The sequence below is a fragment of the Bufo gargarizans genome, unplaced genomic scaffold (assembly GCF_014858855.1).
Source record: "Bufo gargarizans isolate SCDJY-AF-19 unplaced genomic scaffold, ASM1485885v1 original_scaffold_979_pilon, whole genome shotgun sequence".
In the NCBI taxonomy this organism is placed as follows: domain Eukaryota; kingdom Metazoa; phylum Chordata; class Amphibia; order Anura; family Bufonidae; genus Bufo; species Bufo gargarizans.
The window spans coordinates 158,150-184,478 of NW_025334780.1; the positions used below are offsets into that span (position 1 = coordinate 158,150).

General features: G+C 42.6%; 1 protein-coding gene across 1 annotated transcript in view; it reads left to right on the plus strand.

The window, feature by feature from the left end:
- Positions 1–940: 940 nt before the first annotated feature.
- LOC122924276 (BPI fold-containing family C protein-like) overlaps positions 941–26,329 on the plus strand; it is a 31,128-nt gene continuing 5,739 nt past the window's right edge. Inside the window, exons 1-12 of the mRNA XM_044275220.1 lie at positions 941–1,065; positions 8,834–8,962; positions 12,232–12,343; positions 13,637–13,765; positions 13,868–14,023; positions 15,005–15,068; positions 17,639–17,699; positions 18,852–18,943; positions 20,061–20,240; positions 20,322–20,369; positions 22,591–22,761; positions 22,846–22,931. Coding sequence (XP_044131155.1) covers positions 8,854–8,962; positions 12,232–12,343; positions 13,637–13,765; positions 13,868–14,023; positions 15,005–15,068; positions 17,639–17,699; positions 18,852–18,943; positions 20,061–20,240; positions 20,322–20,369; positions 22,591–22,761; positions 22,846–22,931 — 1,208 coding nt within the window. The 5' untranslated portion in view covers positions 941–1,065; positions 8,834–8,853. The remainder of the gene's footprint in view (positions 1,066–8,833; positions 8,963–12,231; positions 12,344–13,636; positions 13,766–13,867; positions 14,024–15,004; positions 15,069–17,638; positions 17,700–18,851; positions 18,944–20,060; positions 20,241–20,321; positions 20,370–22,590; positions 22,762–22,845; positions 22,932–26,329) is intronic.

Genomic DNA, 26,329 nt, shown 5'->3' on the forward strand with positions numbered 1-26,329 from the left:
GCCAGGCGGACACCTGAACGCTGCAAGCAGCGTTCAGGTGTCTGCCTGCTGAGCGGAGCGGAGGCTGAACGCCGCCAGACTGAGGCATTCTGAGCGGATCCGCATCCAGTCAGAATGCATTAGTGCTGGACGGATGCGTTCGGGTCCGCTTGTGAGCCCCTTCAAACGGAGCTCACGGGCGGACAGCCGAACGCTAGTGTGAAAGTAGCCTAAGAAGACATTCATTGATTTACATTTACCATGTATCAATATGCAATGAAGAGAAGAATCTATCGGACAGCTTAGCAAAAAAAAAAAAAATGAATAGACTAGGGGATAAAATCAAAGCTGTGGAGTCAGAGCCATGGAGCCAGAAAAAGTTTTGGAGTCAGAGTAAGTGATAAAAAAAAAAATCTTAGATCTGGCACACGGATCCGTGTTAATAGCCCCATTGACTATGGGTCACTGTCCTTTCAATTTCAAAAGATAGCACACTGAAGAAAAATATGGTCATGTGCATGAGACCTAAATTTGGTATAAGCAATTATTATACCAATATGAGAAAATGAATGAGTCAAAGCATGGAAACTTAGAGAATTTAAAGTTAGAAGTTTGGCTTACTCCGCAGCCCTGGTATTATCCCGTTCATAAAAAGGTTTATATACATCATATACTGAATGATCATCCACAAAGCTATGTATGTATGCCATAATGTATCAGTCATAATGACCAAGGAACGTGTGCCCATGTTCAACTGTTTAAACAGTCAAAGTACTTTGGAAGTGTTTAATTACAGATCTTGTCATAAATATGAACATCCAAGAGTGTCGAGAGATGTAGATCATCAGACTCAAAGCAATTGTTTGATATGTATCACGTTCTATTGTTTTTATTGCACTGTTAGAAATAGGAAAGTAATGTCACATCACATGCAGCTAACTCCTCCCTATTTCCACGCCCAAAACAAAAGAAGAAGAACAAGAACAGTCATTGCTTTCAACTTTTATTAGCTGACTGTCTGTGATCTTCACAAATCAGAAGCAGATGACACTGGAGTGAGGAACATCACTTGTGGTTTGCATACAGGTACGTACCCAGGCTTAGATTTGTCTTCTTCAGGAACATAGCTGGATCCAAGGTAAGATCATAGGCTGGATAAGAAGACACAAACATAGACATTCAACCAATTAGGATACAGCCACACGGCCAGGTTTCTGCATGCTGTTTTTGGAAGCCACATCCAGGAGTGAATTAATAAGAGAAGTTTTCTCAGTCCTTTATACTTTCTCTCCATTTATGATCCACTTCTGTTTTTGACTTTGAAAATTAAATGCAGAAGCCTTACCTTGTGGTCGTATGCTGAAGGAACCCATAAACATAAGTCTAAAGTCGATTAATTAAAATGAATAATTTCAACCAATTTCATTATTCAATAGGTTCTGGGGGTTACTATTTTTCCTTGGGGAAAGCACCTAGCAAGTATAAGGAGTCTTGTAGGTCACATAGTGCTCCTATGGGAAAAAGGTATATGCACAGTAGCTCTCAAAAAAAAAGAAAAAGCTGTGTCTCTGGTGGTGGATATCTATCCTATGAGACAGGGTCAGACATTGATTTATAGGATAGCTACTAGAGATGAGCAAAGCTTAGAAAAATTTGACTCGGCAACTTCACCAAAGTTCGCCAAGAAAGTTGATTCATTCTGAATTAATTTGTCACTATTCGCTATAAACCAAGTATACCCAGGCCACTCTGCCTTAGGGTATGGCCACACGGAGAGGCCATGCTGTGGGCGGGTTGTGGCCATGCTGCGGTGAAGAGCCGCGTGGCCAATTAGCCCGCAGCTGCCTTTTATTTAATAATGACTGCACTATATAGTCCTTCTTCATTGTTAATGGCCACGCAGCACCTTTAGGCCCCATGCACACGGCCGTTGTTCACAGCCGTGTGCGGGCCGTGGAACCGCGGCCTGGATCCCTCCTGAGAGCAGGAGCGCACGGCGTCACTGGTTGCTATGACGCCGTGCGCTCCCTGCTGCCGGCACAGAACAGTAATACACTGGTATAGATCATACCAGTGTATTACTGTATTGCGGCGGCAGCAGGGAGCGCACGGCGTCATAGCAACCAGTGACGCCGTGCGCTCCTGCTCTCAGGAGGGATCCAGGCCGCGGTTCCACGGCCCGCACACGGCTGAGAAACACGGCAGTGTGCATGGGGCCTAAAACAGGAGCTATTGCTGGTATGGCGTTTGGCTGGTTAGGTGGGGGACAATATACATATTGTTGTTCTGGCTTGCAATCTCCTGCAGGTTATTTGACAGTAAACACAGAATCAATATTAATCAGCTCTAGCATACCCACTTCTCCAACCCCAGAGCTCTTCCGTCCTACAGGTGGGAGCCTTTCTTCACCATCTGCTTTTCCTCCTTTTCATATCACCTAATATTGATGAGAATATGTTATCAGGAACATTCAGCTCCTCTCTCTGCATTTTGCTGACTTTCCTCTCATGATCTTCCTGTCGACCTTGAAGGATGATTTGGAATAAGTAAAGACAGCAAAAGATGAGGATGGTCATTATTAAGACGTCCCCCCCCCCCCCCCCCCCCCCCCAAGGCCTCTTTCCCACGAGCGTGACAGATTGGCTCCGGATGAGTTCAGGGTGCGTTCAGTGAAACTCGCACCATTCTGCAAGCTAGTTCAGTCAGTTTTTTCTGCGATTGCATTCAGTTTTTTCCGCGCGGGTGCGTTTTGATGAGTTTTTCACACGCGTGATAAATAACTGAAGGTTTACAAACATCATCTCTTAGCAACCATCAGTAAAAAATGCATCGCACCCGCACTTGCTTGCAGATGCAATGCATTTTTGACGCAGCTCCATTCACTTCTATGGGGCCGGGGCTGTGTGAAAAACGCTGAATATAGAACATGCTACGATTTTCACGCAACGCACAAGTGATGCATGAAAAACAACTCTCATGTACACAGACACATTGAAATGAATGGGTCAAGATTCAGTGCGGGTGCCATGAGTTCACGTCACCTAAGGCCCCTTTCACACGGGCGAGTTTTCTGCGTGGGTGCAATGCGTGAGGTGAACGCATTAAACCCGCACTGAATCCGGACCCATTAATTTCTATTGGGCTGTGCACATGAGCGGTGATTTTTACGCATTATTTGTGCATTGCAAGCTCTATTTTGTGCGTTTGTCACGCGACGCAGGCCCCATAGAAGTGAATGGGGCTGTGTGAAAATCGCAAGCATCCGCAAGCAAGTGCGGATGCAGTGCGATTTTCACACACGGTTGCTAGGAGACGATCGGGATGGGGACCCGATCATTATTATTTTCCCTTATAACCATGTTATAACATGGTTATAAGGGAAAATAATAGCATTCTGAATACAGAATGCTAAGTAAAATAGGGCTGGAGGGGTTAAATATTTTTTTATTTAACTCACCTTAATCCACTTGTTCGCGCAGCCGGCATCTCTTCTGTCTTCATCTGTGAGGAAAAGGACCTTTGATGACGTCACTACGCTCATCACATGGTCCATCACATGATCCATCACCAAGGTGATGGATCATGTGATGAGCGTAGTGACGTCATCAAAGGTCCTTTCCCTCACAGATGAAGACAAAAGAGATGTTGGATGCGCGAACAAGTGGATTAAGGTGAGTTAAATTTTTATTTTATTTTTTTTAACCCCTCCAGCCCTATTGTACTATGCATTCTGTATTCAGAATGCTATTATTTTCCCTTATAAGCATGTTATAAGGGAAAATATTACAATCTACACAACCTTGAACCTTGAAGTTCGGGTCTGGGTACCACAGTCAGTTTTATATAACGTGCGTGCAAAACACATTGCACCCGCGCTATAAAAACTGAACAACGGAACGCAATCGCAGTCGAAACTGACTGCAATTGGGTACCTACTTGCGCGGGTTTGCCGCAACGCATCTGGACCTTATCCGGACACGCTCGTGTGAAAGAGGACTAAGGGGTGCAGATTGGAAGGTATTGGTTGGCACAATGGCAGTGGAATAATAAAGGCATCCATCTTATTAATTTTGAATTACATATCTTGCAGAATAAGTCTCCCTGCACTTTCCCTCTCCAATATTCTTCTATTAATCGTCTTCAGCAACACTATCCCTAATGTATGAGTACTTGTCACGTCTCTCCTTATGCTCAGCTCACAGGACAATGGTGTAGACTGCACGGGTTGAGGGGTTTTATAGGGCTGTGATATCAAAGGGGATGGCTATCTGCAGACTGGCTGGCTGAACGGCATTATGGGTGATCTTGCGTTCCTGGACTTCTCGCTACACTTAGTTTTGCTTTGTAACACATGCAGCCGACATTTAAAAAAAAAACTGATTCATTACCACGAATTTCAGACAGAAATACTTCACTTCATTCAACACTAATAGCTACCTTCAAAATGGTGGCACTAGAGGCACAATATTCTCTTCCTTTTTGAAAGAGAGCCAATTTGCATATCATTCATCAGGTGAAATTGAAAATACTATGCACACCTTCAATAGCAATTCTTTCTTTCAAAGTAAGCCATTTCAAAGTAACAAGGGTTAAAAATCAGTCTGATTGCAAGCTGTCACAGTCTGTTTTCTTTGAATCCTGTCATCTGACGGTTCATGTGTAGTTCTTATTTCTGATCTCTTGACCTCAAAAACACGCATTTAAGCCATATTCTTATCGGTTTGACAAGAGTTAAGCTATACTGAGCAGGGGCATAGCTAAAGGCTCATGGGCCCTGATGCAAGAGTTCAGCTTGGGTCTCTTTCCCTTTGCTTTGTGCAAGGGGCAGGGGAGCACTTAGCCTTTCTGCTGCCTGAGGTAAAAATTTAAACGGCAACCCCCCATGCCAAACTCTTAATTTAACCCCTTTCCTCCAGTCTTACTGTTAAAGATATACTTAGAAAACATTACATACCACGCTACAAAACATACAGGGTTATACAGCAGCACATACCTCTTACATCCAGTGAGGTCTGCTCTCTTTCCTGTCACCCTCAATACTGTGCCCCTGTGCTCCCCAGTACGATATTGCAGAAACAGTCCCCCTGAAAATGCTAGTACCCCTCAATAACAATTTGCTCACAGTGCTCTCAAAATACCCCCTAATGTGTTCCAGTACAAAAATACCCCCTTATAGTGTATGCCAGTACAAAAATACCTCTATAATGTGTACCAGTACAAATACCCCCTTACAATGTGCACCACTGCAAAAAATACCCCCTTACCATTATGATCAGACCCCCATATCAGATCCTCAAATTAGACTGCCATCATACATCCTCAGAACCCCACATCAGATCCTCAGATCAGACCCCCATATCAAATGAGACTTCATCAGACCTTCATGTAATACCCCCCCCCCCCATTTCAAACCTCAGATCAGCCCCCCATTAGACTGTTCTGTCAGACCCCCTTCCCTAATATCAAACCTCAGATCCCCATTAGACCTCCATGTCAGAAACCTCCCCCGCCCCCCATTTTAGACCTCAGATCAGATCCCTATTAGACCTGCATGTCAGACATTAGATCAGGACTCCATGTTTGATCCCCTTTAGACCTCCATGTGAGACCCCCATATCAGACCTCAGATCAGGAACCCATGTCAGAGCCCCCCCTATATCAGACCCGCTTTAAATCTCCATGTGAGACCCCCATATCAGACCTGAGATCAGATCCCCTTTAGACCTCCATATCAAACCCCCCATCAGACCTCAGATCATGACTCCATGTCAGACCATCCCCCCATATCATATCTGGGATCAGACCCCTATTAGACCTCCATGCCAGACCCCCCAAGTATCAGACCTCAGATCAGGACTCCATGTTAGACACCCCCCCCATATCAGACCTCAGATCAGAACCCCATCTCAGACCCCCCAAGTATCAGACCTCAGAACGGACTCCATGTCAGATTCCCCACCCCCCATGTCAGACCTTAGATCAGACCCCTATTAGATCTCTCGTGCACCCCCACTCCTCTCTGCGTCCGGCAGTGTCCCCTGCATTCTCAGCTACCTGTACGCAGTCAGGACAGGCAGTGCATGCCCGGAGAAGAACAAGCACAGAGGAGCTTCATTCCTCCTGCAGACTGGACATATTTGAAGCGCTCACTAGTATACGCGCTGTGTATGGTCACCTTAAATGAATAGTCAGGTCAGAACAGTGATTAAAGTAGCTGTCCAATAATAATAATCTTATCAACTATCTACAGGAGGATACACATAGGAGATCGGTATCTGATCAGTAGGGGGGACCCCACTGATCACATGCAGGGCAGACTGGGAACTTAAAGAGGACCTTTTTATGTTTTTGTATTAATTGAGATAAATACATTTACTTGCGGAGTACCCCCGCTGATGCTGCCACCCTGCCTGTTTAAAAAAAAATATAATCGCTCCTACGCCCCGATGTGCCCCCTGGAGAAAGGCATAAGGGACCATCATAGATGGGAGATATGTGTCACTGAGGATCCTGGCCTCGGTGAAGTAGGAGCCAGAAGTGAATATGTCCACAGCAGTTGCTGATGGACACTTTGATAGTTTGCATAGCTGTGAAAAGCTAATCCGGGCCAGCTCTTACTGGGAGCAGCCAAAGTGCAGGGTGGGTGGCTGTTCCCCATGGTCCAGGCCGGGTTTTGACGGGCTTACAAAAAGTCAGCCAGCAGGGTCAGGGGTGATGATTACCTGGCTGATGGTGGAGCTCTGTGTAACTGTGTGTTTTTGGAGCCGAGTGAAAACCAGAGGGTCTCTGCCGAGAGACAAAGGACAAAGCAAGGTTCCCATCCACTCCGTGGGGAGTACGGTACTGTGCCCTAAAACTTGATTGTTCAGATTCAAGACCGAATTGTTTTTCTTTACATGTCAGCTGAAGTAAGCTGATCACTACCGCCTGTTGAATTGTGGTGTGCCAACAATAAAAATATGTAGAAACCACGGCACTCAATATTAGATTATCAAAATTAGTTCATTTATTAATTGTCCATCCCAGGTAGGATCATTTATAATGCAAATGGCCAACAATATCGTTTCGGTCCAGCAGGACCTTGTTCACGGCCTTACTGCCGGTGATCTGGAGGCATCGGGAGGACTCCCGATGCCTCCAGATCACCTGCAGTAAGGCCGTGAACAAGGTCCTGCTGGACCGAAACGATATTGTTGGCCATTTGCATTATAAATGATCCTACCTGGGATGGACAATTAATAAATGAACTAATTTTGATAATTTAATATTGAGTGCCGTGGTTTCTACATATTTTGATTGACCCTTTCCACTGAGCACCAACAGCGACACACAAGGAGTGCCATCCACTATAATTTTTCATTGCCAACAATAAAATACATTTATTACTTTAATTTCCACCACTAAAAGGCTGGTGTGTATTTATCTGAAGGCTACCCTTTGGGAAATCCCTATACCCCCTATATTTTTCCCATTCAGTATGCTAATACTGAGCATCAGTACAGGGAGGAGGAGACGCCAGGGTTTCTGAATGGGCGTCTCCTTTTCCCTGGCTGTGACGTTCTCCACTGTGATTGGATCGCGGCACAGCCAGGGAGAAAGAGACACTCATTGAGAAACCCTGGCATCTCCTCCTCCCTGTACCAATGCTCAGTATTAGCATACTGAGCGTAAAAAATACAGGGGGGCACAGCGGGGCAAAAGGAGTGATATTTAAAAAAATCAGGCAGGATGGCAGCATCAGTAGGGGGTACCCCGCAAGTAAAGGTATTTATCTTAATTAATAAAAAAATATGAAAGATCCTCTTTAAAGTAACTCTGGAAAAAACCTTAAAAGTGACATCCTGACCCCAGCAATACTGTAGTGCAGCACAAAATACTGCCCTAACAGAATCAAATACCACAGTCCAGCATAAAATCCTCAGCCTGTGACATCATATCCATTGGTTACATGGTCTTCCTGCAGCTCAGTCCCATTCAAGGGAATGGTATTGAGCTGCAGTGCACATGACGAAGATATTGGCCATCATGCTCGCTACCCTGACCCACTGCCATGTTCCAAATAACGACACAAACACCCGGTTGGATTGAATCGGCCACAGCAGCCGTTTTATTATTATATATGTAAATTTCCCAATAAATTATCTGTACATATGACACCACACCCCCCCAACATATGTATAACATATAATAACGACGAGGGAGGTCCTCAAAGCCCCAACTGTTTTGGTAAATCCTTCTCCACGGGGTACTCCATCTTGCCCCCAGCCGATGAGCGCCAGCTCGGAGGCACCACTGATGGACCTAAAAACCTGCCCCGAAAATACAACCATGGGAGTCCAGCCCCAACCATGGAGCCCTTCCATCCTCCAGAACCTGATATTCCACCAACTCCAAGGACCTCCCGCCACCAGAATGTGCAGGCTTGAGCCCTTATGACTGCGCGTCCCTCCACACTCCCAAAGCCGTTTCTATGCCCCCATGCAATCCAAGACACCATAGATCCATGCCGACTGCATTAAGATGGACCCCATCGCTAAGCCAAAAAGCCCCTGACCCTTGCTCCAAATCAGCATGCCTAACTGCGACAGCCCCATTTTGTGCCATGAACCTTCCCACCGCCCAATTCACCTTGATCCAAGCTTTGTTCACATGATCTGCTGACCGTGCCCCCCGTCACACATGCCTGTAAACGACTCGCCATAATAAAAAATGTTCAGGTTACTCTTGAACCATAGACATCAGTGGAAAGAGGTTGCCATTATTCTCATTTATTGGGGGGCAAATAATCAAAGCTGATTTAATCATGATTTTTATGTGTTCTTAGTCCTAACAATTATTTTTGGTTGTATTTCAGTTGCCAGATATTAAAGAACAATGATGTGGGTTCCCTGTATCACATTCCTTCTGTTGACCCTGTCCACCATTTGTTTTGGAGACAATCCCGGGGCCACGATTCAAATCACAGACTATGGCCTAAAAGGTGGTACGTATCAAACTTCTGATGTGTCTATATTGTAGTTATCCAGTGCAGAATCAAGTTTTTCCTGAGCTAAATGGCTCATATCTATAAGGATTTGAACTTACTGTAGAAACTAACTATGGTAGAGACATCACACAGAAACTGTGCTTGGCTTCGAGACCCAAGTGATCGGATACAACATTGTGGTCACCATTAGAATGTGATGGCCTGTCCGTCTGTGTATCCACGTGAGACATAGTATGTCTGCGCCTCCCATTAAAACAAACTGGTACAGGTTCAGATATACGAATATTTAGAGAGGGCTCACCTGTATAATCAAAAAATGGTATGGGTGCTCCTACAGAGAGGATTCACCCGATCCTCTAAAAATATTGGAAAACAAGGGGAAAAGTAGTAGGGCACACCACTATTCGGTTCCACACGGATAGTTAATATAATATTTATTGGTAATATACACTATTAAATAAACATACTTAAAATACACAAGCTAAAATCAATAAAAATGTTAAATACAATAGTATCAATGCTGTATTTTGACCAAAGTTTGTTGTATGGTAAAAAAGTGTCTTTCCAAACGGGTTATTTAACCCGATCAATACCCCAATAGGTAAGGTCGCAATAGTAAAGGTGAACTTGATATTTGGATACAGTTTTTGAATAGTCACTTGTATCTGTGCGACTTAGTAGTCGTAACACTTGTATTATCGCTACAATGTTGTTGCTTGTTATTAGGAATAAGCCGGAGCTGTTTTACTCACAGTTATATATGAAGTGATGCCAGCTTTTGTTGCATCACGGGTGGCGTCCCACGTGTGATGAAATTCTTTACAGGCAGCGATACGGTATGTGGAGATTTGATTCCAACTAAGTTCAGTGCGGATTCGGGATCCTCAGTGATTATGTACAGCCGTACTGTATTGGGAGTCGATCGGTAATATATTCCTTCTGCGTCTTTAGTGGATATCTCGCAGGGATAAACTTTACCAGAAGAGTCGACTTTCCAGGGAGGCAGATATCCGGCTGGTTTTTGCTTTTATAAGCCAAAATTCACTGATCCCTTGCGTCTTTCTTTCTTTTTAAGCGCTTATTGATCCTCCGGTATTGTGCTTCATTTCATGGGGTAACTACCCCTCGCCCCTAATGTTTTAGAGAGTCGGCTCACCAGCAGACCCTCAACCATAATTTTTTCGATAATCAGCTCAGCAGCAGGCCTTCAACCATAATTTTTTCAATGGTCAGCTCAGCAGCAGGCACTCGCCCCTAATGTTTTAGAGAGTCAGCTCAGCAGAAGACCCTCACCCCTAATGTTTTAGATGGTCAGCTCAGCAGCAGGCCCTCGCCCAAATTTTTTTAGTTAGTCAGCTCGGCAGCAGGCCCTCACCCATAATGTTTTAGATGGTTAGCTCAGCAACAGGCCCTCGCCCATACTTTTTTCCATGGTCAGATCAAGCAGCAGGCTCTCGCCCTTAATTTTTCCTCTAAAATCAATTTTATCTTCGGTTTTGTGCGCATTATTGCCAGTCTGTAAAATTGGCGTACTACTCTGACAACATCGTTCCCAGCAGCAACCTGGGAGTCCAAGATGCATCCAGACATCCTCCCCATGCTGTTCCCAAACCAGTTCCATCAATTTCTGACCTTTTCATGTGAACCAGACACCCTCCCCACTTCAGAGCAGGGGGTGACTGGTTTCTCCCATTGACTTCCATTGTGCTCGAGCACCCGAGCACTTTTGTGCTCAATCAACACTAGTCACCAGAACTAATGGGCACACCTGTCCATTTGCTGTCTGAAGGGAATTTCATTGCTTACTAGGCACAATTCCATACTCTGTAATAGTGCTTGTGCCTGGTATTGCAGCTCAGTCTCATGCACTTAATTTGGACAAATTCTCAGTAAAACTGCAATACCAGGCACAACTAAGAGTTCAGAGCCTTGCCTGGTAAATAATGAAGAGGGTGCACCACTGTCCCTTCTAAAAACTGACTGGCAGGGGTTCTGAGAATATGAGCCCCACTGAACTAATATTGATAGCCATCCTAAGACTAGGCCATCAATTTTAAGGAATGTATGATAATTATTTTACACAAGCATGCACCACTATGACAGGTATAAAGAACAAAGCAACACCAATCCTGTTGGGCTACTTTCACATTTCCAGTAAAGATATCCAGCAGGCTGTTCCAGCAGAGGCTGTGTAGCCAGATAGGGCAGTGCACCGCCGAAGGCCACTGAGATGCACTGGTTTTTGTCTAGCTGAAGCCCGGCACTCATATCGGAAACCAGCCGAATTCCCACCAGATCTCATTATAGCCAACTGCAGTATGCGGCTAGGCCATGTCCAGTGAACTCCAGGGGGATACATATATCATGAGGGGGAAATTTTAAGTCAGTTATGCTTGAGTCTGTGTTGGAGTACTTTATATCCCATTTATCAAATGTCTCATGCTACTTGATAAATTTGGCTTATCCCTAGATCTAAATTTGGAGTGAAACTCATTAACAAAGCTTACCACCCCTACTTTTCCACCCACATTGCAAAATTGGAGTGAGTGGTGTAAAAATGTAAATAGTCGCAAAAGCCCTTTTTTTCAACTTTTTGACGCTAGAAATCTGGAGCGAAGGTATGATAAATCGGGGGCCAGGTGTCTGTTCCTCGGCCAGAATAACCTGTCAGATATCTTAAGAGCAGATGTGAAATTATGTTTATTGTGCACATACTGTATATTGGGGTTGCTCCAAAGCAGTTCTCTATGTGCCAACATATTCTGCAAGAGTGTAAAGAACCTGTCCTTAATGGGGCACAAAATCTAATTTCACTAATAACTTATCAATATTACCTATGAAATATGGAAGCAGGGCTCCCAGAGGAAGGCCTCACAAACAATATGCAAATGTTCTTGCACTACAAATATACACCAACATACAGATGTGTCCTTCCTTACCTTTTTTCTTGGCTTGAGATATCACAAGATGATGTGGAGCGAAATGAATGCCTTAAAAAATACTCTGTTGATGTTCATCTGTGGCCACCTTGTGGTTGCGATGTAAATTGCAGCCTGCAAAGTGTTTAGCTAGCCTGTTGCTATATTACTGTATATTGAATTTGTATAGTGAGAAATTAGAATCCTTAACAAAATTATTATAAAGGTAATAGAGGACACATCTGTAAATGTTCTTAAGTTGAATAAATACTGGCAATGTTCAACTTTTATTTTTTAAATGCACTCACCTTCTTTATTTTTTTATTTTATTTTTTATTTTTTCTACAGGAGTGCAATATCTAGTGAATACATTGATGCCAAATAATACAGAATACCAGCTACCAAATGTGACCGGAACGGAAAACATAGGAAACGAGGACATGAAATATGAGTTCACACGGTGAGTAACTGTAGCTGTCAAGGTTACTGTTTACATATAAGGAACAGCATTAATGTGGTTGCATTAGACAGATATCCCCCAATGCAAGGCTTGCCAGGTATATGACTGTTATTGTACGATTAAGAGAATGTAACTTGCCCTATTTCAAACGCCACGCATAAAAGATGTATTGTCACTTGAGATCAGCAGTGGAAGGCTTATGTATAGTTACACAGAGAAGTGCTTGAACATCACCATCGCATGCTGTCCACGACCGTACAATAGCCATTGTTAGGCCTCTTTTACACGGGCGAGATTTCTGCGCGGCTGCAATGCATGAGGTGAACGCATTGCATCTGCACTGAATCCTGACCCATTCATTTCTATGGGGCTGTGCACATGAGCAGTGATTTTCACGCATCACTTGTGCGTTGCATGAAAATCGCAGCATGCTCTATATTGTGCGTTTTTCACGCAACGCAGGCCCCATAGAAGTGAATAGGGCTGTGTGAAAATCGCAAGCATCTGCAAGCAAGTGCGGATGCGGTGCAATTTTCTTGCATGGTTCCTAGGAGATGATCGGGATGGGGACCCAATCATTATTATTTTCCCTTATAACATAGTTATAAGGGAAAATAATAGCATTCTTAATACAGAATGCTTAGTAAAATAGGGATGGAGGGGTTAAAAAATAAATAATAATAATTTAACTCACCTCATCCACTTGTTCGCGCAGCCCGGCTTCTCTTCTGTCTTCTTTGATGACCAGGAGGAAAAGGATCTGTGGCACCACAGGTCCTTTTCCTCCTGGTCACCAAAGAAGAAGACAGAAGAGAAGCCGGGCTGCGCGAACAAGTGGATAACGTGAGTAAAAAATTTTTTTTTACCCCTCCATCACTATTTTACTAAGCATTCTGTATTAAAAATGCTATTAGGGAAAATAATTAGGGAAAATAATAAAATCTACACAACACCTAACCCAAACCCGAACTTCTGTGAAGAAATCCGGCTTCGGGTTTGGGTATGCATTAAAACGCTTTGCACTTGCGCAGAAAAATCGTGCATTTTCCCGCGACACACCCGCATCTTATCCAGCCCTCACACGCGACGCCCGTGTGAAAGAGGCCTTAATCTTCCCAACTTCCACATGCATAATCAATCAAGTATGCATTTTCAATAAAGAAAGAGGAATCTTCCACAGGAGCAAAGGATTGGGCATGCTGGAATCCAACATGGCTAATCCTTTGTTTCCCTTTCATCTAATGTGTCACTGTCAAACTTTTTAGCAAAGTTTTTTTTCTTTTTGTGTTCAAGGATACGCTTGGTAAAGTTTAATCTTGGCAATTTGTCTTCACAATGGTTGCCTGGGACTGGAATGCGTGTATCAATGAAAAATGGCAATGCTACAATCAACTGTAACTGGAAAATAGACAGCTGGCTAATGTAAGCATCTTGATACTGGAAAATGACCCCCACACACACACACACAAAAACACACCACGTTTGAAAAAAAAATACAGAAAATAATTTTTATTTTATTTTCAGAAACGACAGTGGGACAGGTGTGATGACCTTAACTGGATTATCTATCTCCATGATCATGGGAGTTAGTCGAATCGATCCAGGTGTACCATCTGTACACCTTCTTGACTGCCAATCAAGTGTTCAAAATGTTGACGTCCAGATGTTGGGTGGAGTTAGGTAATTGATATAATATGGACATTGCTTTTTTTTTTTTTACTTCAAAGTTATGTTAATGTCCATGCCACACTTCATGTTGCCACAGTGTTAGACATCGGAGAGATACCAAAAAGCAATAATACTGTATAAAGTACATTTTTGGCCTTATGCCTCACCAATTTACAATGGGAACTCCTGATTTGAATCACTAGCAGTGAATATGACCTTCATCACACCAAAAATAAGTACAGAACTCCTAAACTAATACAAACTCCCTAAATAAATACAGACCCCCTAGACCAGACGCTCATTGATCACAGACCCCAGACTAGATTCCCCATACATACAGAACTCTATTCCTAAAATATACACCAAAAACCAAACTGTCCTCAAAATACACTACAAAAGTATACCCTATTTTTCCTTGTTTACTGGTCCATCATGCCCATTATATTCTATGGGTCCACAAACACAACATGGATGCCATTGTCCGTTTCGTCCATATTTCACGGATCGTTACTAGTAGATGCTTTTTTAAATTAATTTTCAACTTAGTGTCCATGGAATATAGATAACACACGGAGGGCAAAAAACGGGCACACTGATCAAATATGGATCCATCACAGAGGAACCACTGACCATCTTGTCACTGATGTCATTACAGATACGGATGTGTGAATGAGGCCTTAGGCATTTTTTTTTCCAAGATGAGCAAGAACAATTTTTATAGAGACCTTCCCTCCTATTTAATAATTTGGTTATCTGCCCATGAATCCTCTCAAGCTCTCTTACGTCCTTTTCAGTATGAGGAGCCTAAAACTGAATTCCATATTCTACATAAAGCCTTATGAGGGATTTATAAAGGGGTAATATTACATTGGAATCACGGATTTTCATCTTTCTTATTACACATCCTAAATTCTTATTTAGCATAGGAGATCTAACTACAATTTTCTAAAAGATTACACCATGTGACTCAATTTTTTTTTTCTCCTTTTCTAGCTATATCTATGAGAGTATAAAAGAATCCATTCAAGATGTGGTACGAAGAGCTGTTGACCAGCAGGTAAGAACTAGTGTGGGTACAATATTCATATAGAGAGAACTAAGAACTAAAGGGGTCATTTATCAAACTGGTGTAAAGTAGAACTGACTTAGTTGCCCCTAGCAACCAATCAGATCCCTCTTTTCATTTTCCATAGGAGCTGTCCAAAATGAAAGGTGGAATCTGATTGGTTGCTATGGGCAACTAAGTCAGTTCTACTTTACACCAGATAAACAACCCCCTAAATCAGGCATGTCCAAACTGCGGCCCTCCAGCTGCTGCTAAACTACAAGTCCCAGCATGCCTGGATAGCTTACAGCTATTAGGGCATGCTGGGAGTTGTAGTTTAGCAACAGCTGGAGGGCCGCAGTTTGGACATGCCTGCCCTAAATGTTTAGGTGTGGGTACAGTATTCATATAGATAAATCATGGTGATCTTATTCTTAAAGAGGTTGTTCTATCAGGACGCCCCTCTCCATATGCTCCATTAGGATAAAAAGCGCTTCTATTCTGAAGGACCGAGCGCATTGATGCATTACAAGAACGGTCATTTATTTGAGTGACCAGTGGGCTACATTTCCTCTAAAGCGGCCACTGCAACTAAAATGTATTGGCTTGAATGACTGTCCCCAGTCGTTAGAGCCGATCACTGGGGCTTAAAGGGAATGTGTCATCAGAAAATGACCTATTGTTTAAATTACGTTTTTATGTTTAAGATATTTTTAAAGAATTTTTGATTTTTTTTAATTTTCCATGTCAATATCTTTATTTAAACAAAAAACATAAATTCCTGCATTTTTCGCAATGGCCACTAAGAATAATAATAGGTGCCATTTCCTGGTCTGTACAGATCACTTTACTGCAGTTATCTGCTTATATAATATTCTAATCCTGCCTGTAATCATAAGGAGATATTGTTTATGCGTATAGATAAGACAGGATCCACCATTCACAATAAGTGATTGTCAAATCTTATCTATTCTTTCCTTGTACAATGACCTCTGCACAGATCACAGAACATGCCTAGAAAACTCTCCTATAGAAGTCAATAGGGTCCCCTCCTGACCATTGTGTCTATGGACCATGGGGCTGCCGTAAAGCAATTTTCTTAATGCTGTGTAAATGCTGATAAAAACAGCTCAGGCAAGATGGCCGCCCTCATAATAGTGTTCAGGAAGTAGAATACAATCAGAAAATAAAAACTGATTAGATAAAAAGGAGACATGTCACTATCTGATTTCCACTGGCAGATAACATTTTTGGTGACACATTTCCTTTACCCTGGTTTCACACCTAAGCGTTTCTCAAACGCGCGTTTCTATGCGCGTTTTTGTCGCGCGTTTTTTTGTAATAGTAAAGACGCGTTTGGGTGATTGACAGCAGTGTTGTCCAAAGAGTCTATGGCCCAAACGCGCGTCAAACGCGCCAAAAAAAGCTCCTGTACTTGTTTGAGCGTCGGGCGTTTTACAGTGCGTTCAAACGCGCTGTAAAACGCGAAAATGTGAACCAGCCCCATAGGGAAGCATTGGTTTTCATGTGTTGCGCGTTTTACAGCGCGTAGGAACGCGCTGTAAAACGCTCAAGTGTGAACTTAGGGTTAAGAGAAGCTGAATCTACAGGGATCAGTTGAATTATTTCATGAGAAGATAACATTTTATCCTCAGGATAGTTCATCAATATAGGAATCTGGCCATGCCCTTTAAAATGGCTTATCTCATGAAGGTAACTTCGCATTAAATTGAAGCCAGCCTGTTGAGCATATGATCACCAAAGGCCCATGACTGGGCATGTAATATATGGAAAAATCAGGCAATGGAAGCCAATCATTTTAGGTAGCCCTCTGCTCTAGCTAATATATAATACATGAGTAGGGTCCTAAGCAGGGTTGGTGCACACACACACTTTCAGATATGCAGAGGAGATTCATACTGTAGGCCTCAATGCACCCAGTCTATGCCAAAACAGTGTCCCTTTGGCATATGATGGCCACATATCCATTGGCATACCCAGGGGAGTAGCTAAAGGCTCATGGGCTCAGGTGCGGGAGTTCAGCTTGGGCCCCCCCTCCTCTGTGCTTTATGGTCAGGGGAGCACATAGCCTTCTTGCTGCTCTCCGCCATGCCAAATTCTTGACCTAACCACTTCCCTCCAGCCAGAGATGTAACTTGACCAGCATGCACTTCTATAATCTTCTTATGTGGCACAAGGGTCTTTGGGCCCCCTCAGGCTCCTGGGCCTGGTAGCGACTGCTACCTCTGCACCCCCTATAGCTACGCCCCTGGGCATACCCTTTTTTTTATATTGTAAAGCATAGTCTACTGCACTTTGCTATATAGATAATACAGTAAAAGCATACTGAGCGGTGTAAGCTTTTTTACAATGGAAGTCAACGGCCGGTATATACCATTGTACCTATATAGTGGCATACAGTACATCAGAGGTATCCATTGAGGAATATTCCTGACTTATAGCTTTAACAGAAGCAAGAATCAAGTTGTATACTGCGCCTAGTCTGTGTTCAGCAGACATGTATTACTATATTGATTATGATATGCTAAATGATGACATGATCACTATTATCTTTATTACAGCTGTGTTCTTCTATTAGAAATGAAGCTAAGAAATGGGATCAGTGGTTAAGTAATTTAAAAAGTGAGTATAAGGGCATACTCTCCAAAATGGGTCCAAAATGACTGGTATGACACTAGTGGCCCAAAAAATGTGCATGATAGCAGTTAGAGATGAGCGGCTCCTGTGCCAAATTTTCAAAATAATTTGCATAGGGACAAATTACTTTGTCACAAAGCACATTTCTTTGTAAGTAGTGGGCGCAATGACGGGGGGAACAGCGATTGTGACACCCAACCGTCAATGAACCCCTCAGATGCCGCTTTCATCGCGGCATCTGATGTAAAAATGGAGGCCTTTCAGGGCTTAAAAATATTATACTAACCTTATCCGTTTGAGAGCAAAGAGGTTGCCGCAACCATCCTGCTTGAAGATCCCGCTGTGTGTGTGATGACATAATAACGCTGGCTAGCATGGTGACGTCATAAGATTTCATGCGGGATCTTTAAGCAAGATGTCCGTGGCGGCCTCTTTGCGCTCAAATGGATAAGGTGAGTATGATTTATTTTTATTTTTACTGCCATTTCAGGGAAAATTCATTTGTTACCATGAAGCATGAGGAAATTTGGCTTCGCGGTGAATCGACTTTTCACTGAAATTCGGATCGAAATGCACTCCGGATTCTTCGATTAGCTCAACACTAATAACATTAGTCATATGCAATTAGATTTTAGTGCCAAATGTTACAGTTGCATTCACATCAGAAGTGGGGGCCAGCTGTCAGCTTTTAGAATGCTGGTACTGTTTGGCAATATAATGTGATTAGAGATGAGCAAATTTCCGCTTATGGAATTCGTTCACACTTCATTTGGTGGTAAAAGGTGAATTGCGTTATGGATTCCGTCACCATGGACCATAATGTAATTCTATGACGGAATTCATCACAAAATGCCTTTATTCATTCCATCCCGTTTCCGCTATGCAGGGGAGTCCTCTCCTGCATAAGGGAAACGGGACGTATCCATTTTGCAGCCCATAGACTTCTATTATGACGGAATGCCTCTAAAGGCATCTAACATTGAGGCAGTTACAAAGATCTTTCCGATAAACATGATGTGTGTAAGGAACATTACTCTCAAGCAATGTGGCAATATCTGGAAATATCATAAAAGGCATAGATTCTAATTTTCTTTTAACAAGCATTGATTGACATTCTTTTATTACACTTATTTTTAGTGAAATTGCCAGTAAATCGTTTAATGGAGCTTGATTTATCTCTTGTGGGTAATCTAGAAGTTTCAGACTGCTATGCTAATATAGGATTAAAGGTAAGAGGTTTTTTCATCAGCCCAAGTTTGGTAAGATACTGCATGATCCAAATGGTTATTTGTAATTCCATAAAAATCACCTGTCAGAAGGATCAACCCCATTAACCCAAGCATACTGCTGATTAAAATGATACTTGTATTGAGAAAATCAGTTGCAGCTTTCCTGAGACAAAAGACCTTAAAAACGTTAACTCTTTACGCAAATGTGAGCTTCAGTGCACAGAGGGGTGGGGCCAGCACTGGAAATCTGAGGTTGCATTAACGGGTTAGGCCCCACCCCTCGAGGCACTAAAGCCCTCAATTGCATAGATAATACAAAATATTTTTTTCTCTGGATCGTCGCGACTGGTTTTCACAAGTATCATTTTAATCAGCAGGATCAACTCTACAAGCGGTATGTCTGTTTTTCAAGGGCGTTGATCCTGCTGCCGGTGATCTTTAAGTACAAAACCTATTTTGGGGTTAAAGAGAATGTGTCATCAGAAAAATGAGCTATTGTTTTAATCAAGTTTATGTATATTTTTTTTAGAATTTTTGGAAAAAATTAGATTTTTTTTTTTAAATTGCCATTATATATGTTAAAAATATCCTAAAATGGTGCAGTTTAAGCACTGGCCACTAGGCTTAATAATATGCTGAGACTTCCTATCCTAGTCCTCTGCTTCATTCACTTCTATGATACTAAGGGCTCATGCACACAACCGTATGCCCTCTGAGACATGCGGTCTGTGAGCGGGCCATACATCGTGTGCACGGGAGCGCACAGCATCATAGGTTACTACGATGCTGTGCGCATTGGGCTGCCCACTGGACTATTGTCCTGCACTCATATGACATTATGAGTGCAGGACAATATTCCGGCGGGCGGCCCGATGTGATCGCGGAACATACATACCGACATACATATGGCCTTCTTTATATATATATAGATGAATAAGAGAACTGAGACCTGGTTTACCTGAGCTAGCCATCAGTGAACCATGTCTGGCCTAACTATTTGATCCCAGTATCTGTGAGAATTAGGCCAGGCACAGAGGATACAAAATAGCACAGTTCTGTGCAAAACAGCACAATACAATATGAATATTCCTAAAATGAGATTATCTCCTCCACACAGGGCTTTTTCCAGTCACTTATCAAGTCACATGGTGAGACTGCTTTCTCTCCAGCACCCATGACACTCCCAGTCCAGCATGACGCCATGTTTTATGTTGGAGTGTCCCAGTCTTTCCTGGATTCCCTCGGTTCTGCTTGCTACTCTGCTGGATTTTTGACTTTTGAGGTCTCACATTTGGTGGTAAGTATGAATAATCAGGAGAGCCACGCATATTATCCCATCCTCTTCACTTGTCAATGATGATATAAATATCTTGTGCAGGGCTCCAAAGACTTGACAACCTCAGAGTTGGCTACTTACATGCCGGAGGTGAGTGCAATACATGAATGTACTGATTGGAACATGTTTTTAGTAGTTCACGTGGGATCTTCAGAAAGGCAAAGCTGTGATCTACTGGGATGCCCCATGGCAGTGCTCAGCAACCTACAGCATTTCATCTGCTGTAAAAAGTATAACTCACATCATCATCTGTTCACTTTTATGGGTGTTCCAAGAACAGTCAACTAGGTGTGCAAGCTGGGAGTTATGGTTTCACAACAGCTGGAGTTCTGAAGGTTACTATACTGACCTCTTCCCTATGGCCTTCAGGGAACCTTTTGGGATTGCACACTGAATGTTATGTAATCCCACTCAGCTGAGTCTGATAGGGATGCACTGCTTCTCATGCAGCATGTGCTCTGATCAAGTCATTAAACACTGTTTGGGAGGTCACAGAGTGGGTGCATTGCGAGCCATTAACATGGTCTGTATATCTGCTTCAGAGGATCACAAAGTGTAGCCCTAGTCATAAGTTGGATAAAAATAAACTGTAAAAGTAAACTTTTGGCAATTTAATGTATGTTGTCATGTAAATGTAAGGTTACGTTTCATATTAGTCTTGCTGTACACATGACTCATTGTCATCTTCCTCCAATATCCATATGGTGTGCTGTTGGTGGATTTGGAGGACTGCTGTCAGGCCTTCAAATACAGTAGTCTCCGCTAAATGGCCAATGGATAACTATAGTGACTAGTCACTGATAACTGTACATACAATAGACAGAACATCACCCATGCCATGGTGCATAGTCACCACTAATGAGATCTGAGATTTGTATGAGTGACAATGAATATATGCAGAATCATAAGGTTGGTGTTTATTCAATCCGTCAACCTGTATGGTGGTAGAGCAACCCCCTCCAGATATGTACAACAGTATTCATGGTTGTCTGTACTAAAAAGCGTATGACATGTTTTCCCCAGCTTGCTATTGGTCTTCTGGCAAAGACCAGGACTACACTGCTGCATTGTATAATACTACATATACATTTGTATTTTATAGTAATATGTTGTTTGTCTTGTCATTGTATGGGTTCTAGTGTTTTGGAGGTTCTCCTAACTAGGACTTGCTTTTGCCTTATCTTAGATGCGATGAGGAAGTATGTCTCCGGGTGCCTTGAATGGTGGGAAAGAAGCATGAAAATGCTTGGGGGTCAGAATGCTACACTAATAGGGCAAATTAGCCTTTAGGGCTCATTCACATGGCTGTATGGTTGCAGTGCTCTTATTGCAGACCGCAAATAGCAGTCAGCAAAACACGGGCACCAACGGTGTGAACTTCACATCACGAATGTGGACCTGTTGACTTGAACGGGTCTGTGATCTGCAAGATATGGCAAAAGTTAGAAAATTTCTTATCTTTTGCGGTACGGAGACATGGATCCAAAAACCCATAGAAACACTAGCAAGCCCTTCCATGGGCTTTCGGGTCCACAACCCTGTCTGTGATGCACCATGGCCACTCAATAAATGTTTGGGCTTTAGAGCCGAGTGTGATGATGCAGCATCCTGGCACCATATTCAGTTAGTTTTCATGGATGCGGCACCTAGCACGTTTGCCAGTGTTTCTGAAAGTTCAAGAGGGTATTCTGGAAGACTTGGCAAGAATGCTGTAACGTCAGTGAAAATGACTCCCCTCACCATACTCAGCTGTACAAACAATTGACCCCAATAACAATTATCACAAGGGAAAGCAATCTTTAATTTCTTCACATACCACTGTTTTCCTTGAGTTTTTTCCTTGGTTATGGCTGTTTAAACATTTACAATATGAGAACCTTCTCAAGATGGCTCCTCTGCCAGTTCTCTGAGGCCAAAACTGCTTTCCCTCACTTCCCATACACTCTTACTGTAGCCAGCAGCTCCCTGCCAGCCAATCAGATTGGATTACTGAGATACACACCTCCTCACTCTGAAGCCTAATGCAGGCATGCAGTGTGAAGGACCACCCCTCCGTCTTCCTGTCTTCCTAGCCGGAGACAGACAAGCCATAGCAACGGTCTTTTAAGAGAGCAGTGGAAAGGGAGAGGGGACATTAATGAAGGCTGTTATTATAAGGTAATTACAGATCTTTTGACAATCATTGACAGACTAACTTAGGTATAACAAACTAGCTCTAATAAACTAGCAAAAAAATAAATAATATATGACAGTTACACTTTAAGGTCAGTTTGCATCCCATAGACATTAACTACTGTGCTATAATTTCTAGATTTCTCAACATTTTCCAAACCCTGCACCAGTGAAAATCAAGATGTATGCAACAAAGTCTCCAATGGTATTTCTTCAGTCAAACAATTTGACTATCCAGTTTAGTGGAACCTTGCAAACATATGTCTATCCTTCAAAGAACCAAACCGAGAATCTCTTCAGTGTTAACTTAGTAAGTATCCTGCATTTCCACTAGAAATGATTGAAGAATATAATGCAAACATGAAAGTCTGTAATGTGTGTGTTTCTTGTATAGGTGGTTAACTTACAAACCGATATTTCCTTGTCGCAAGCCAAAGGAGCTCCGGGTTTGAATCTCACAGGTTCCGTGATCTTAGACCGGTAATTTCATTCTTCCTTTTCTATGCCTTGTTCATTTAGACACCATCCTTGTATGATTCTTCTACATTTCATGATGCTAGAAGAATATAGGTTTCCACATACATACTACTAAGGGGATTCACTAAGAATCTATAAATGGTGTGTTATCTGACTACCTACGGTAGGTTGTCTAGTCATAGGTCAATGAGGTACAGCCTACTATAAGGATAAGGCTACTTTCACATTAGCGTTTTCAATTCTGCTATTGAGATCCGTCATAGGATCTCAATAGTGGAAAAAAAACGCTTCTGTTTTGTCCCCATCCATTGTCAATGGGGCAAAACTGAACTGAATGAAAAGGAACGTACCAGATGCATTCTGTTCTATTTGGTTGCGCTCCCATCGCGGACAGAATAACTCTGCAAGCAGCGTTTTTCTGTCCACGATGTGGTGTGGAGCAAGACGGATCTGTCCTGGCACACAATGTAAGTCAATGGGGACGGATCCGTTTTCTCTGACACAATAGAAAATTGATCCGTCCCCCATTTTCTTTCAATGGCGTTCATGACAGATCCGTCATGGCTATAGAAGACATAATGCAACCGTATCCGTTCATGGTGGATGCATGCGGTTGTATTATGGTAACTGAAGCGTGATGGATCTGCAAAAAACACTAGTGTGAAAGTAGCCTAAGGCTGTCACCCCCTTAGCCATATAGTCTAGGTCGCAACCATTTCTACGGATGTTTTTTGTTAATGCTGTAAAGAAACTTGTTGGTATTGGAATGGGGAGTACTTGTTGTAAGTAGTTGAGTTTGGGAATGATAAGGGATGTGATAAGGTTCTTCCTTCCAAACCATGAAAGAGTTTGAAGATCTATTTGGGTCATTTGTTCTGTTACTGCATGGAGGAGAGGGGTATAGTTTAGTCTGAAGAGATCTTGGGGATCTGGGCTTATTTTAATCCCCAGATACGTGATATGTGGAGAGTCCCAGTTGAAGGGAGATTTGGTTTTTAGGGAATTTGCTACAGAACTACGGAGGCCTACGCCCATGACCTGGGATTTATTCATATTTATCTTAAAGTTAGATATTGGACTGAATTTTTCCAATAAATTGTAGATGACAGTCAAGGAGGACTGCAGATTAGTAGTTAGAATCAGCAAGTCATCAGCAAAGGCGGCCATTTGTGTTCTTGTTTCCCCAATTTAATTCCAATTATTTTAGATTCTTGTCTGATGGCTTGGAGGAGTGGTTCCATTGTCATGACAAAAAATAGGGGGGATAAGGGGCATCCCTGTCTAGTTCCATTCCGGATACCGAACGGGGGGGGGAGATAGAGTTGTTTACCAGAACTGATGCAGAGGCATTTGTATACATAGCAAAGGTGGCAAGTATGAATGGCATTGGAAGGTCAAAGCTTGTCATCACATGGCGCATGAAGTCCCAATTGACCCTATCAAATGCCTTTTCTGCATCAGTGCTCAGCAATGCAAGGGGTATGGAGTTCTTTTTAGCATGGAAAAGGGCATTAATAATTCTTGTTGAGTTATCCTTACCTTTTCTACCCTTGACGAAACCCATCTGGTCTTTGTGTATTAACGAGGGGAGGAAAGGAGAGAGACGTTTGCAAGCATTTTGGCCATTAGTTTTAAATCTAGGTTTAGCAAAGAGATAGGGCGATAACTTGCACATTGGGCAGGGTCTTTCCCCTCTTTGGGTATTATGGTGATATGTGCTCTAGTCATATCTGGTGATAGCGATGAGCCTTGGAGGGCTTGATTACATATGGGTAAGAGGTGTGGAATTAGGGATTTACTGAAGGTATGGTAATATGTGGACGGGAGACCATCAGGGCCTGGGGCTTTACCATTTGGAAGTTTGTGGATAGTTTTTTCAAGTTCATCTAAGCTAAAAGGTTCGCTGAGGGACAGTTTTTGGGCAGTGTCCAATTTCGGAAGAGATCTAGCTCTCAGGAAGGAATTAATTCTGTCTGAAATGGTAATATTGGACTCTTCTGGGGGGGTTGAGGGATGTTGTATAGTGACTGGTAGTATTTTTGAAATTGAGTAGCTATCTCCTTGGATGTTATGGCTGAGCCACCTTCTTGTTTATGTACGTTAGTAATGTATTTCTGGGTCTTCCTTTTTTTTATAAAACTCATCATTAATTTGGAGACCTTATTACCATGAGCGAAATATTGAAATTGGGAGTGTAGGAAATATTTGACCGATTTGAGGTTGAGAAAGCTCAGATTCCAATAATGATTTTTTGTGAAGGCTCTCAACCCTTTGAATTTCTGAGAAGAGCATCTCCATCTTAGCGATTCTTTTCTTTTTTAAGTGTGAACCTAGTTTAATAAATTGGCCTCTGATAAAAGCTTTGTGGGCATCCCACACCACATGTGGAGATGTTTCGGGAATGGCATTCAGAAGGAAATACTCTGGCAGAAGGTCTTGGACCTGTGCTATAATATTTGGAATGGTGATTAATTGTTCATTCAATCTCCATTTGAATGTTTTGGGGGCAAGATTGGGGGAGTTAAGGGACAGGTGAATTGGGGCATGGTCTGAAAGGTGAATAGATCCTATTTCAGCTTTAGCACAAAGCTGAAGGTATTCTTTGGATAAAAATAAATAATCAATTCTATGGTAGGATTGGTGGGGGTTGGAATAAAAAGTGTAATCTCTACCAGATGGGTTTAAGTTTCTCCATGCATCAATCATCTGTGAGTTATGAAATAGTTTTCGGATTACCCTGAGTGTTTTCTGGGAGAGGGGGGATTTTTGTGAGGAGGAGTCTAGTAAGGGTTCCAGTGAGATATTAAAGTCACCGCCCATGACTACTATACCTTCTTTGAAATCCTCTATTAGTGGGAGGAGAGTTTTGAACCACTGGCATTAGTGGGAGTTGGGAGCATATATGTTGATGAACGTATACATTTGGTTTGCAAAGGACCCTTTAAGCAGTAAGTAACGACCTTCCGGGTCTAGCAATTGTGAGGAAAATTGGAAAGAGCTCCCTTTCTTGAAACCAATGCTGACGCCCCTGGAGGCTGAGGAGTCGGAACCACAGTGATACCACATAGGAAAATTAGAATATGAGAGGTTAGGGTAGTGATCAAATTTGAAGTGTGTTTCTTGTAGAAAAATTACTGTGCTGCCAGTTTTCTTTAGATGGGAGAAAATTTGAGATCTTTTTGAAGGTGACCTAAATCCTTTAACATTATAAGAAGAAATATGGAGGCTACTGCAGTCCTGGTTGCCATGGTTACTTAGCAATATTAGAAGCATCATACTTACCTGCTGCACTGTCTGTGACCGGCCGGGCGCTCCTCCTACTGGTAAGTGACAGATCATTAAGGAATGCGCCGCACAGACCTGTCACTTACCAGTCGGAGGAGTTCCCGGCCGATCACAGA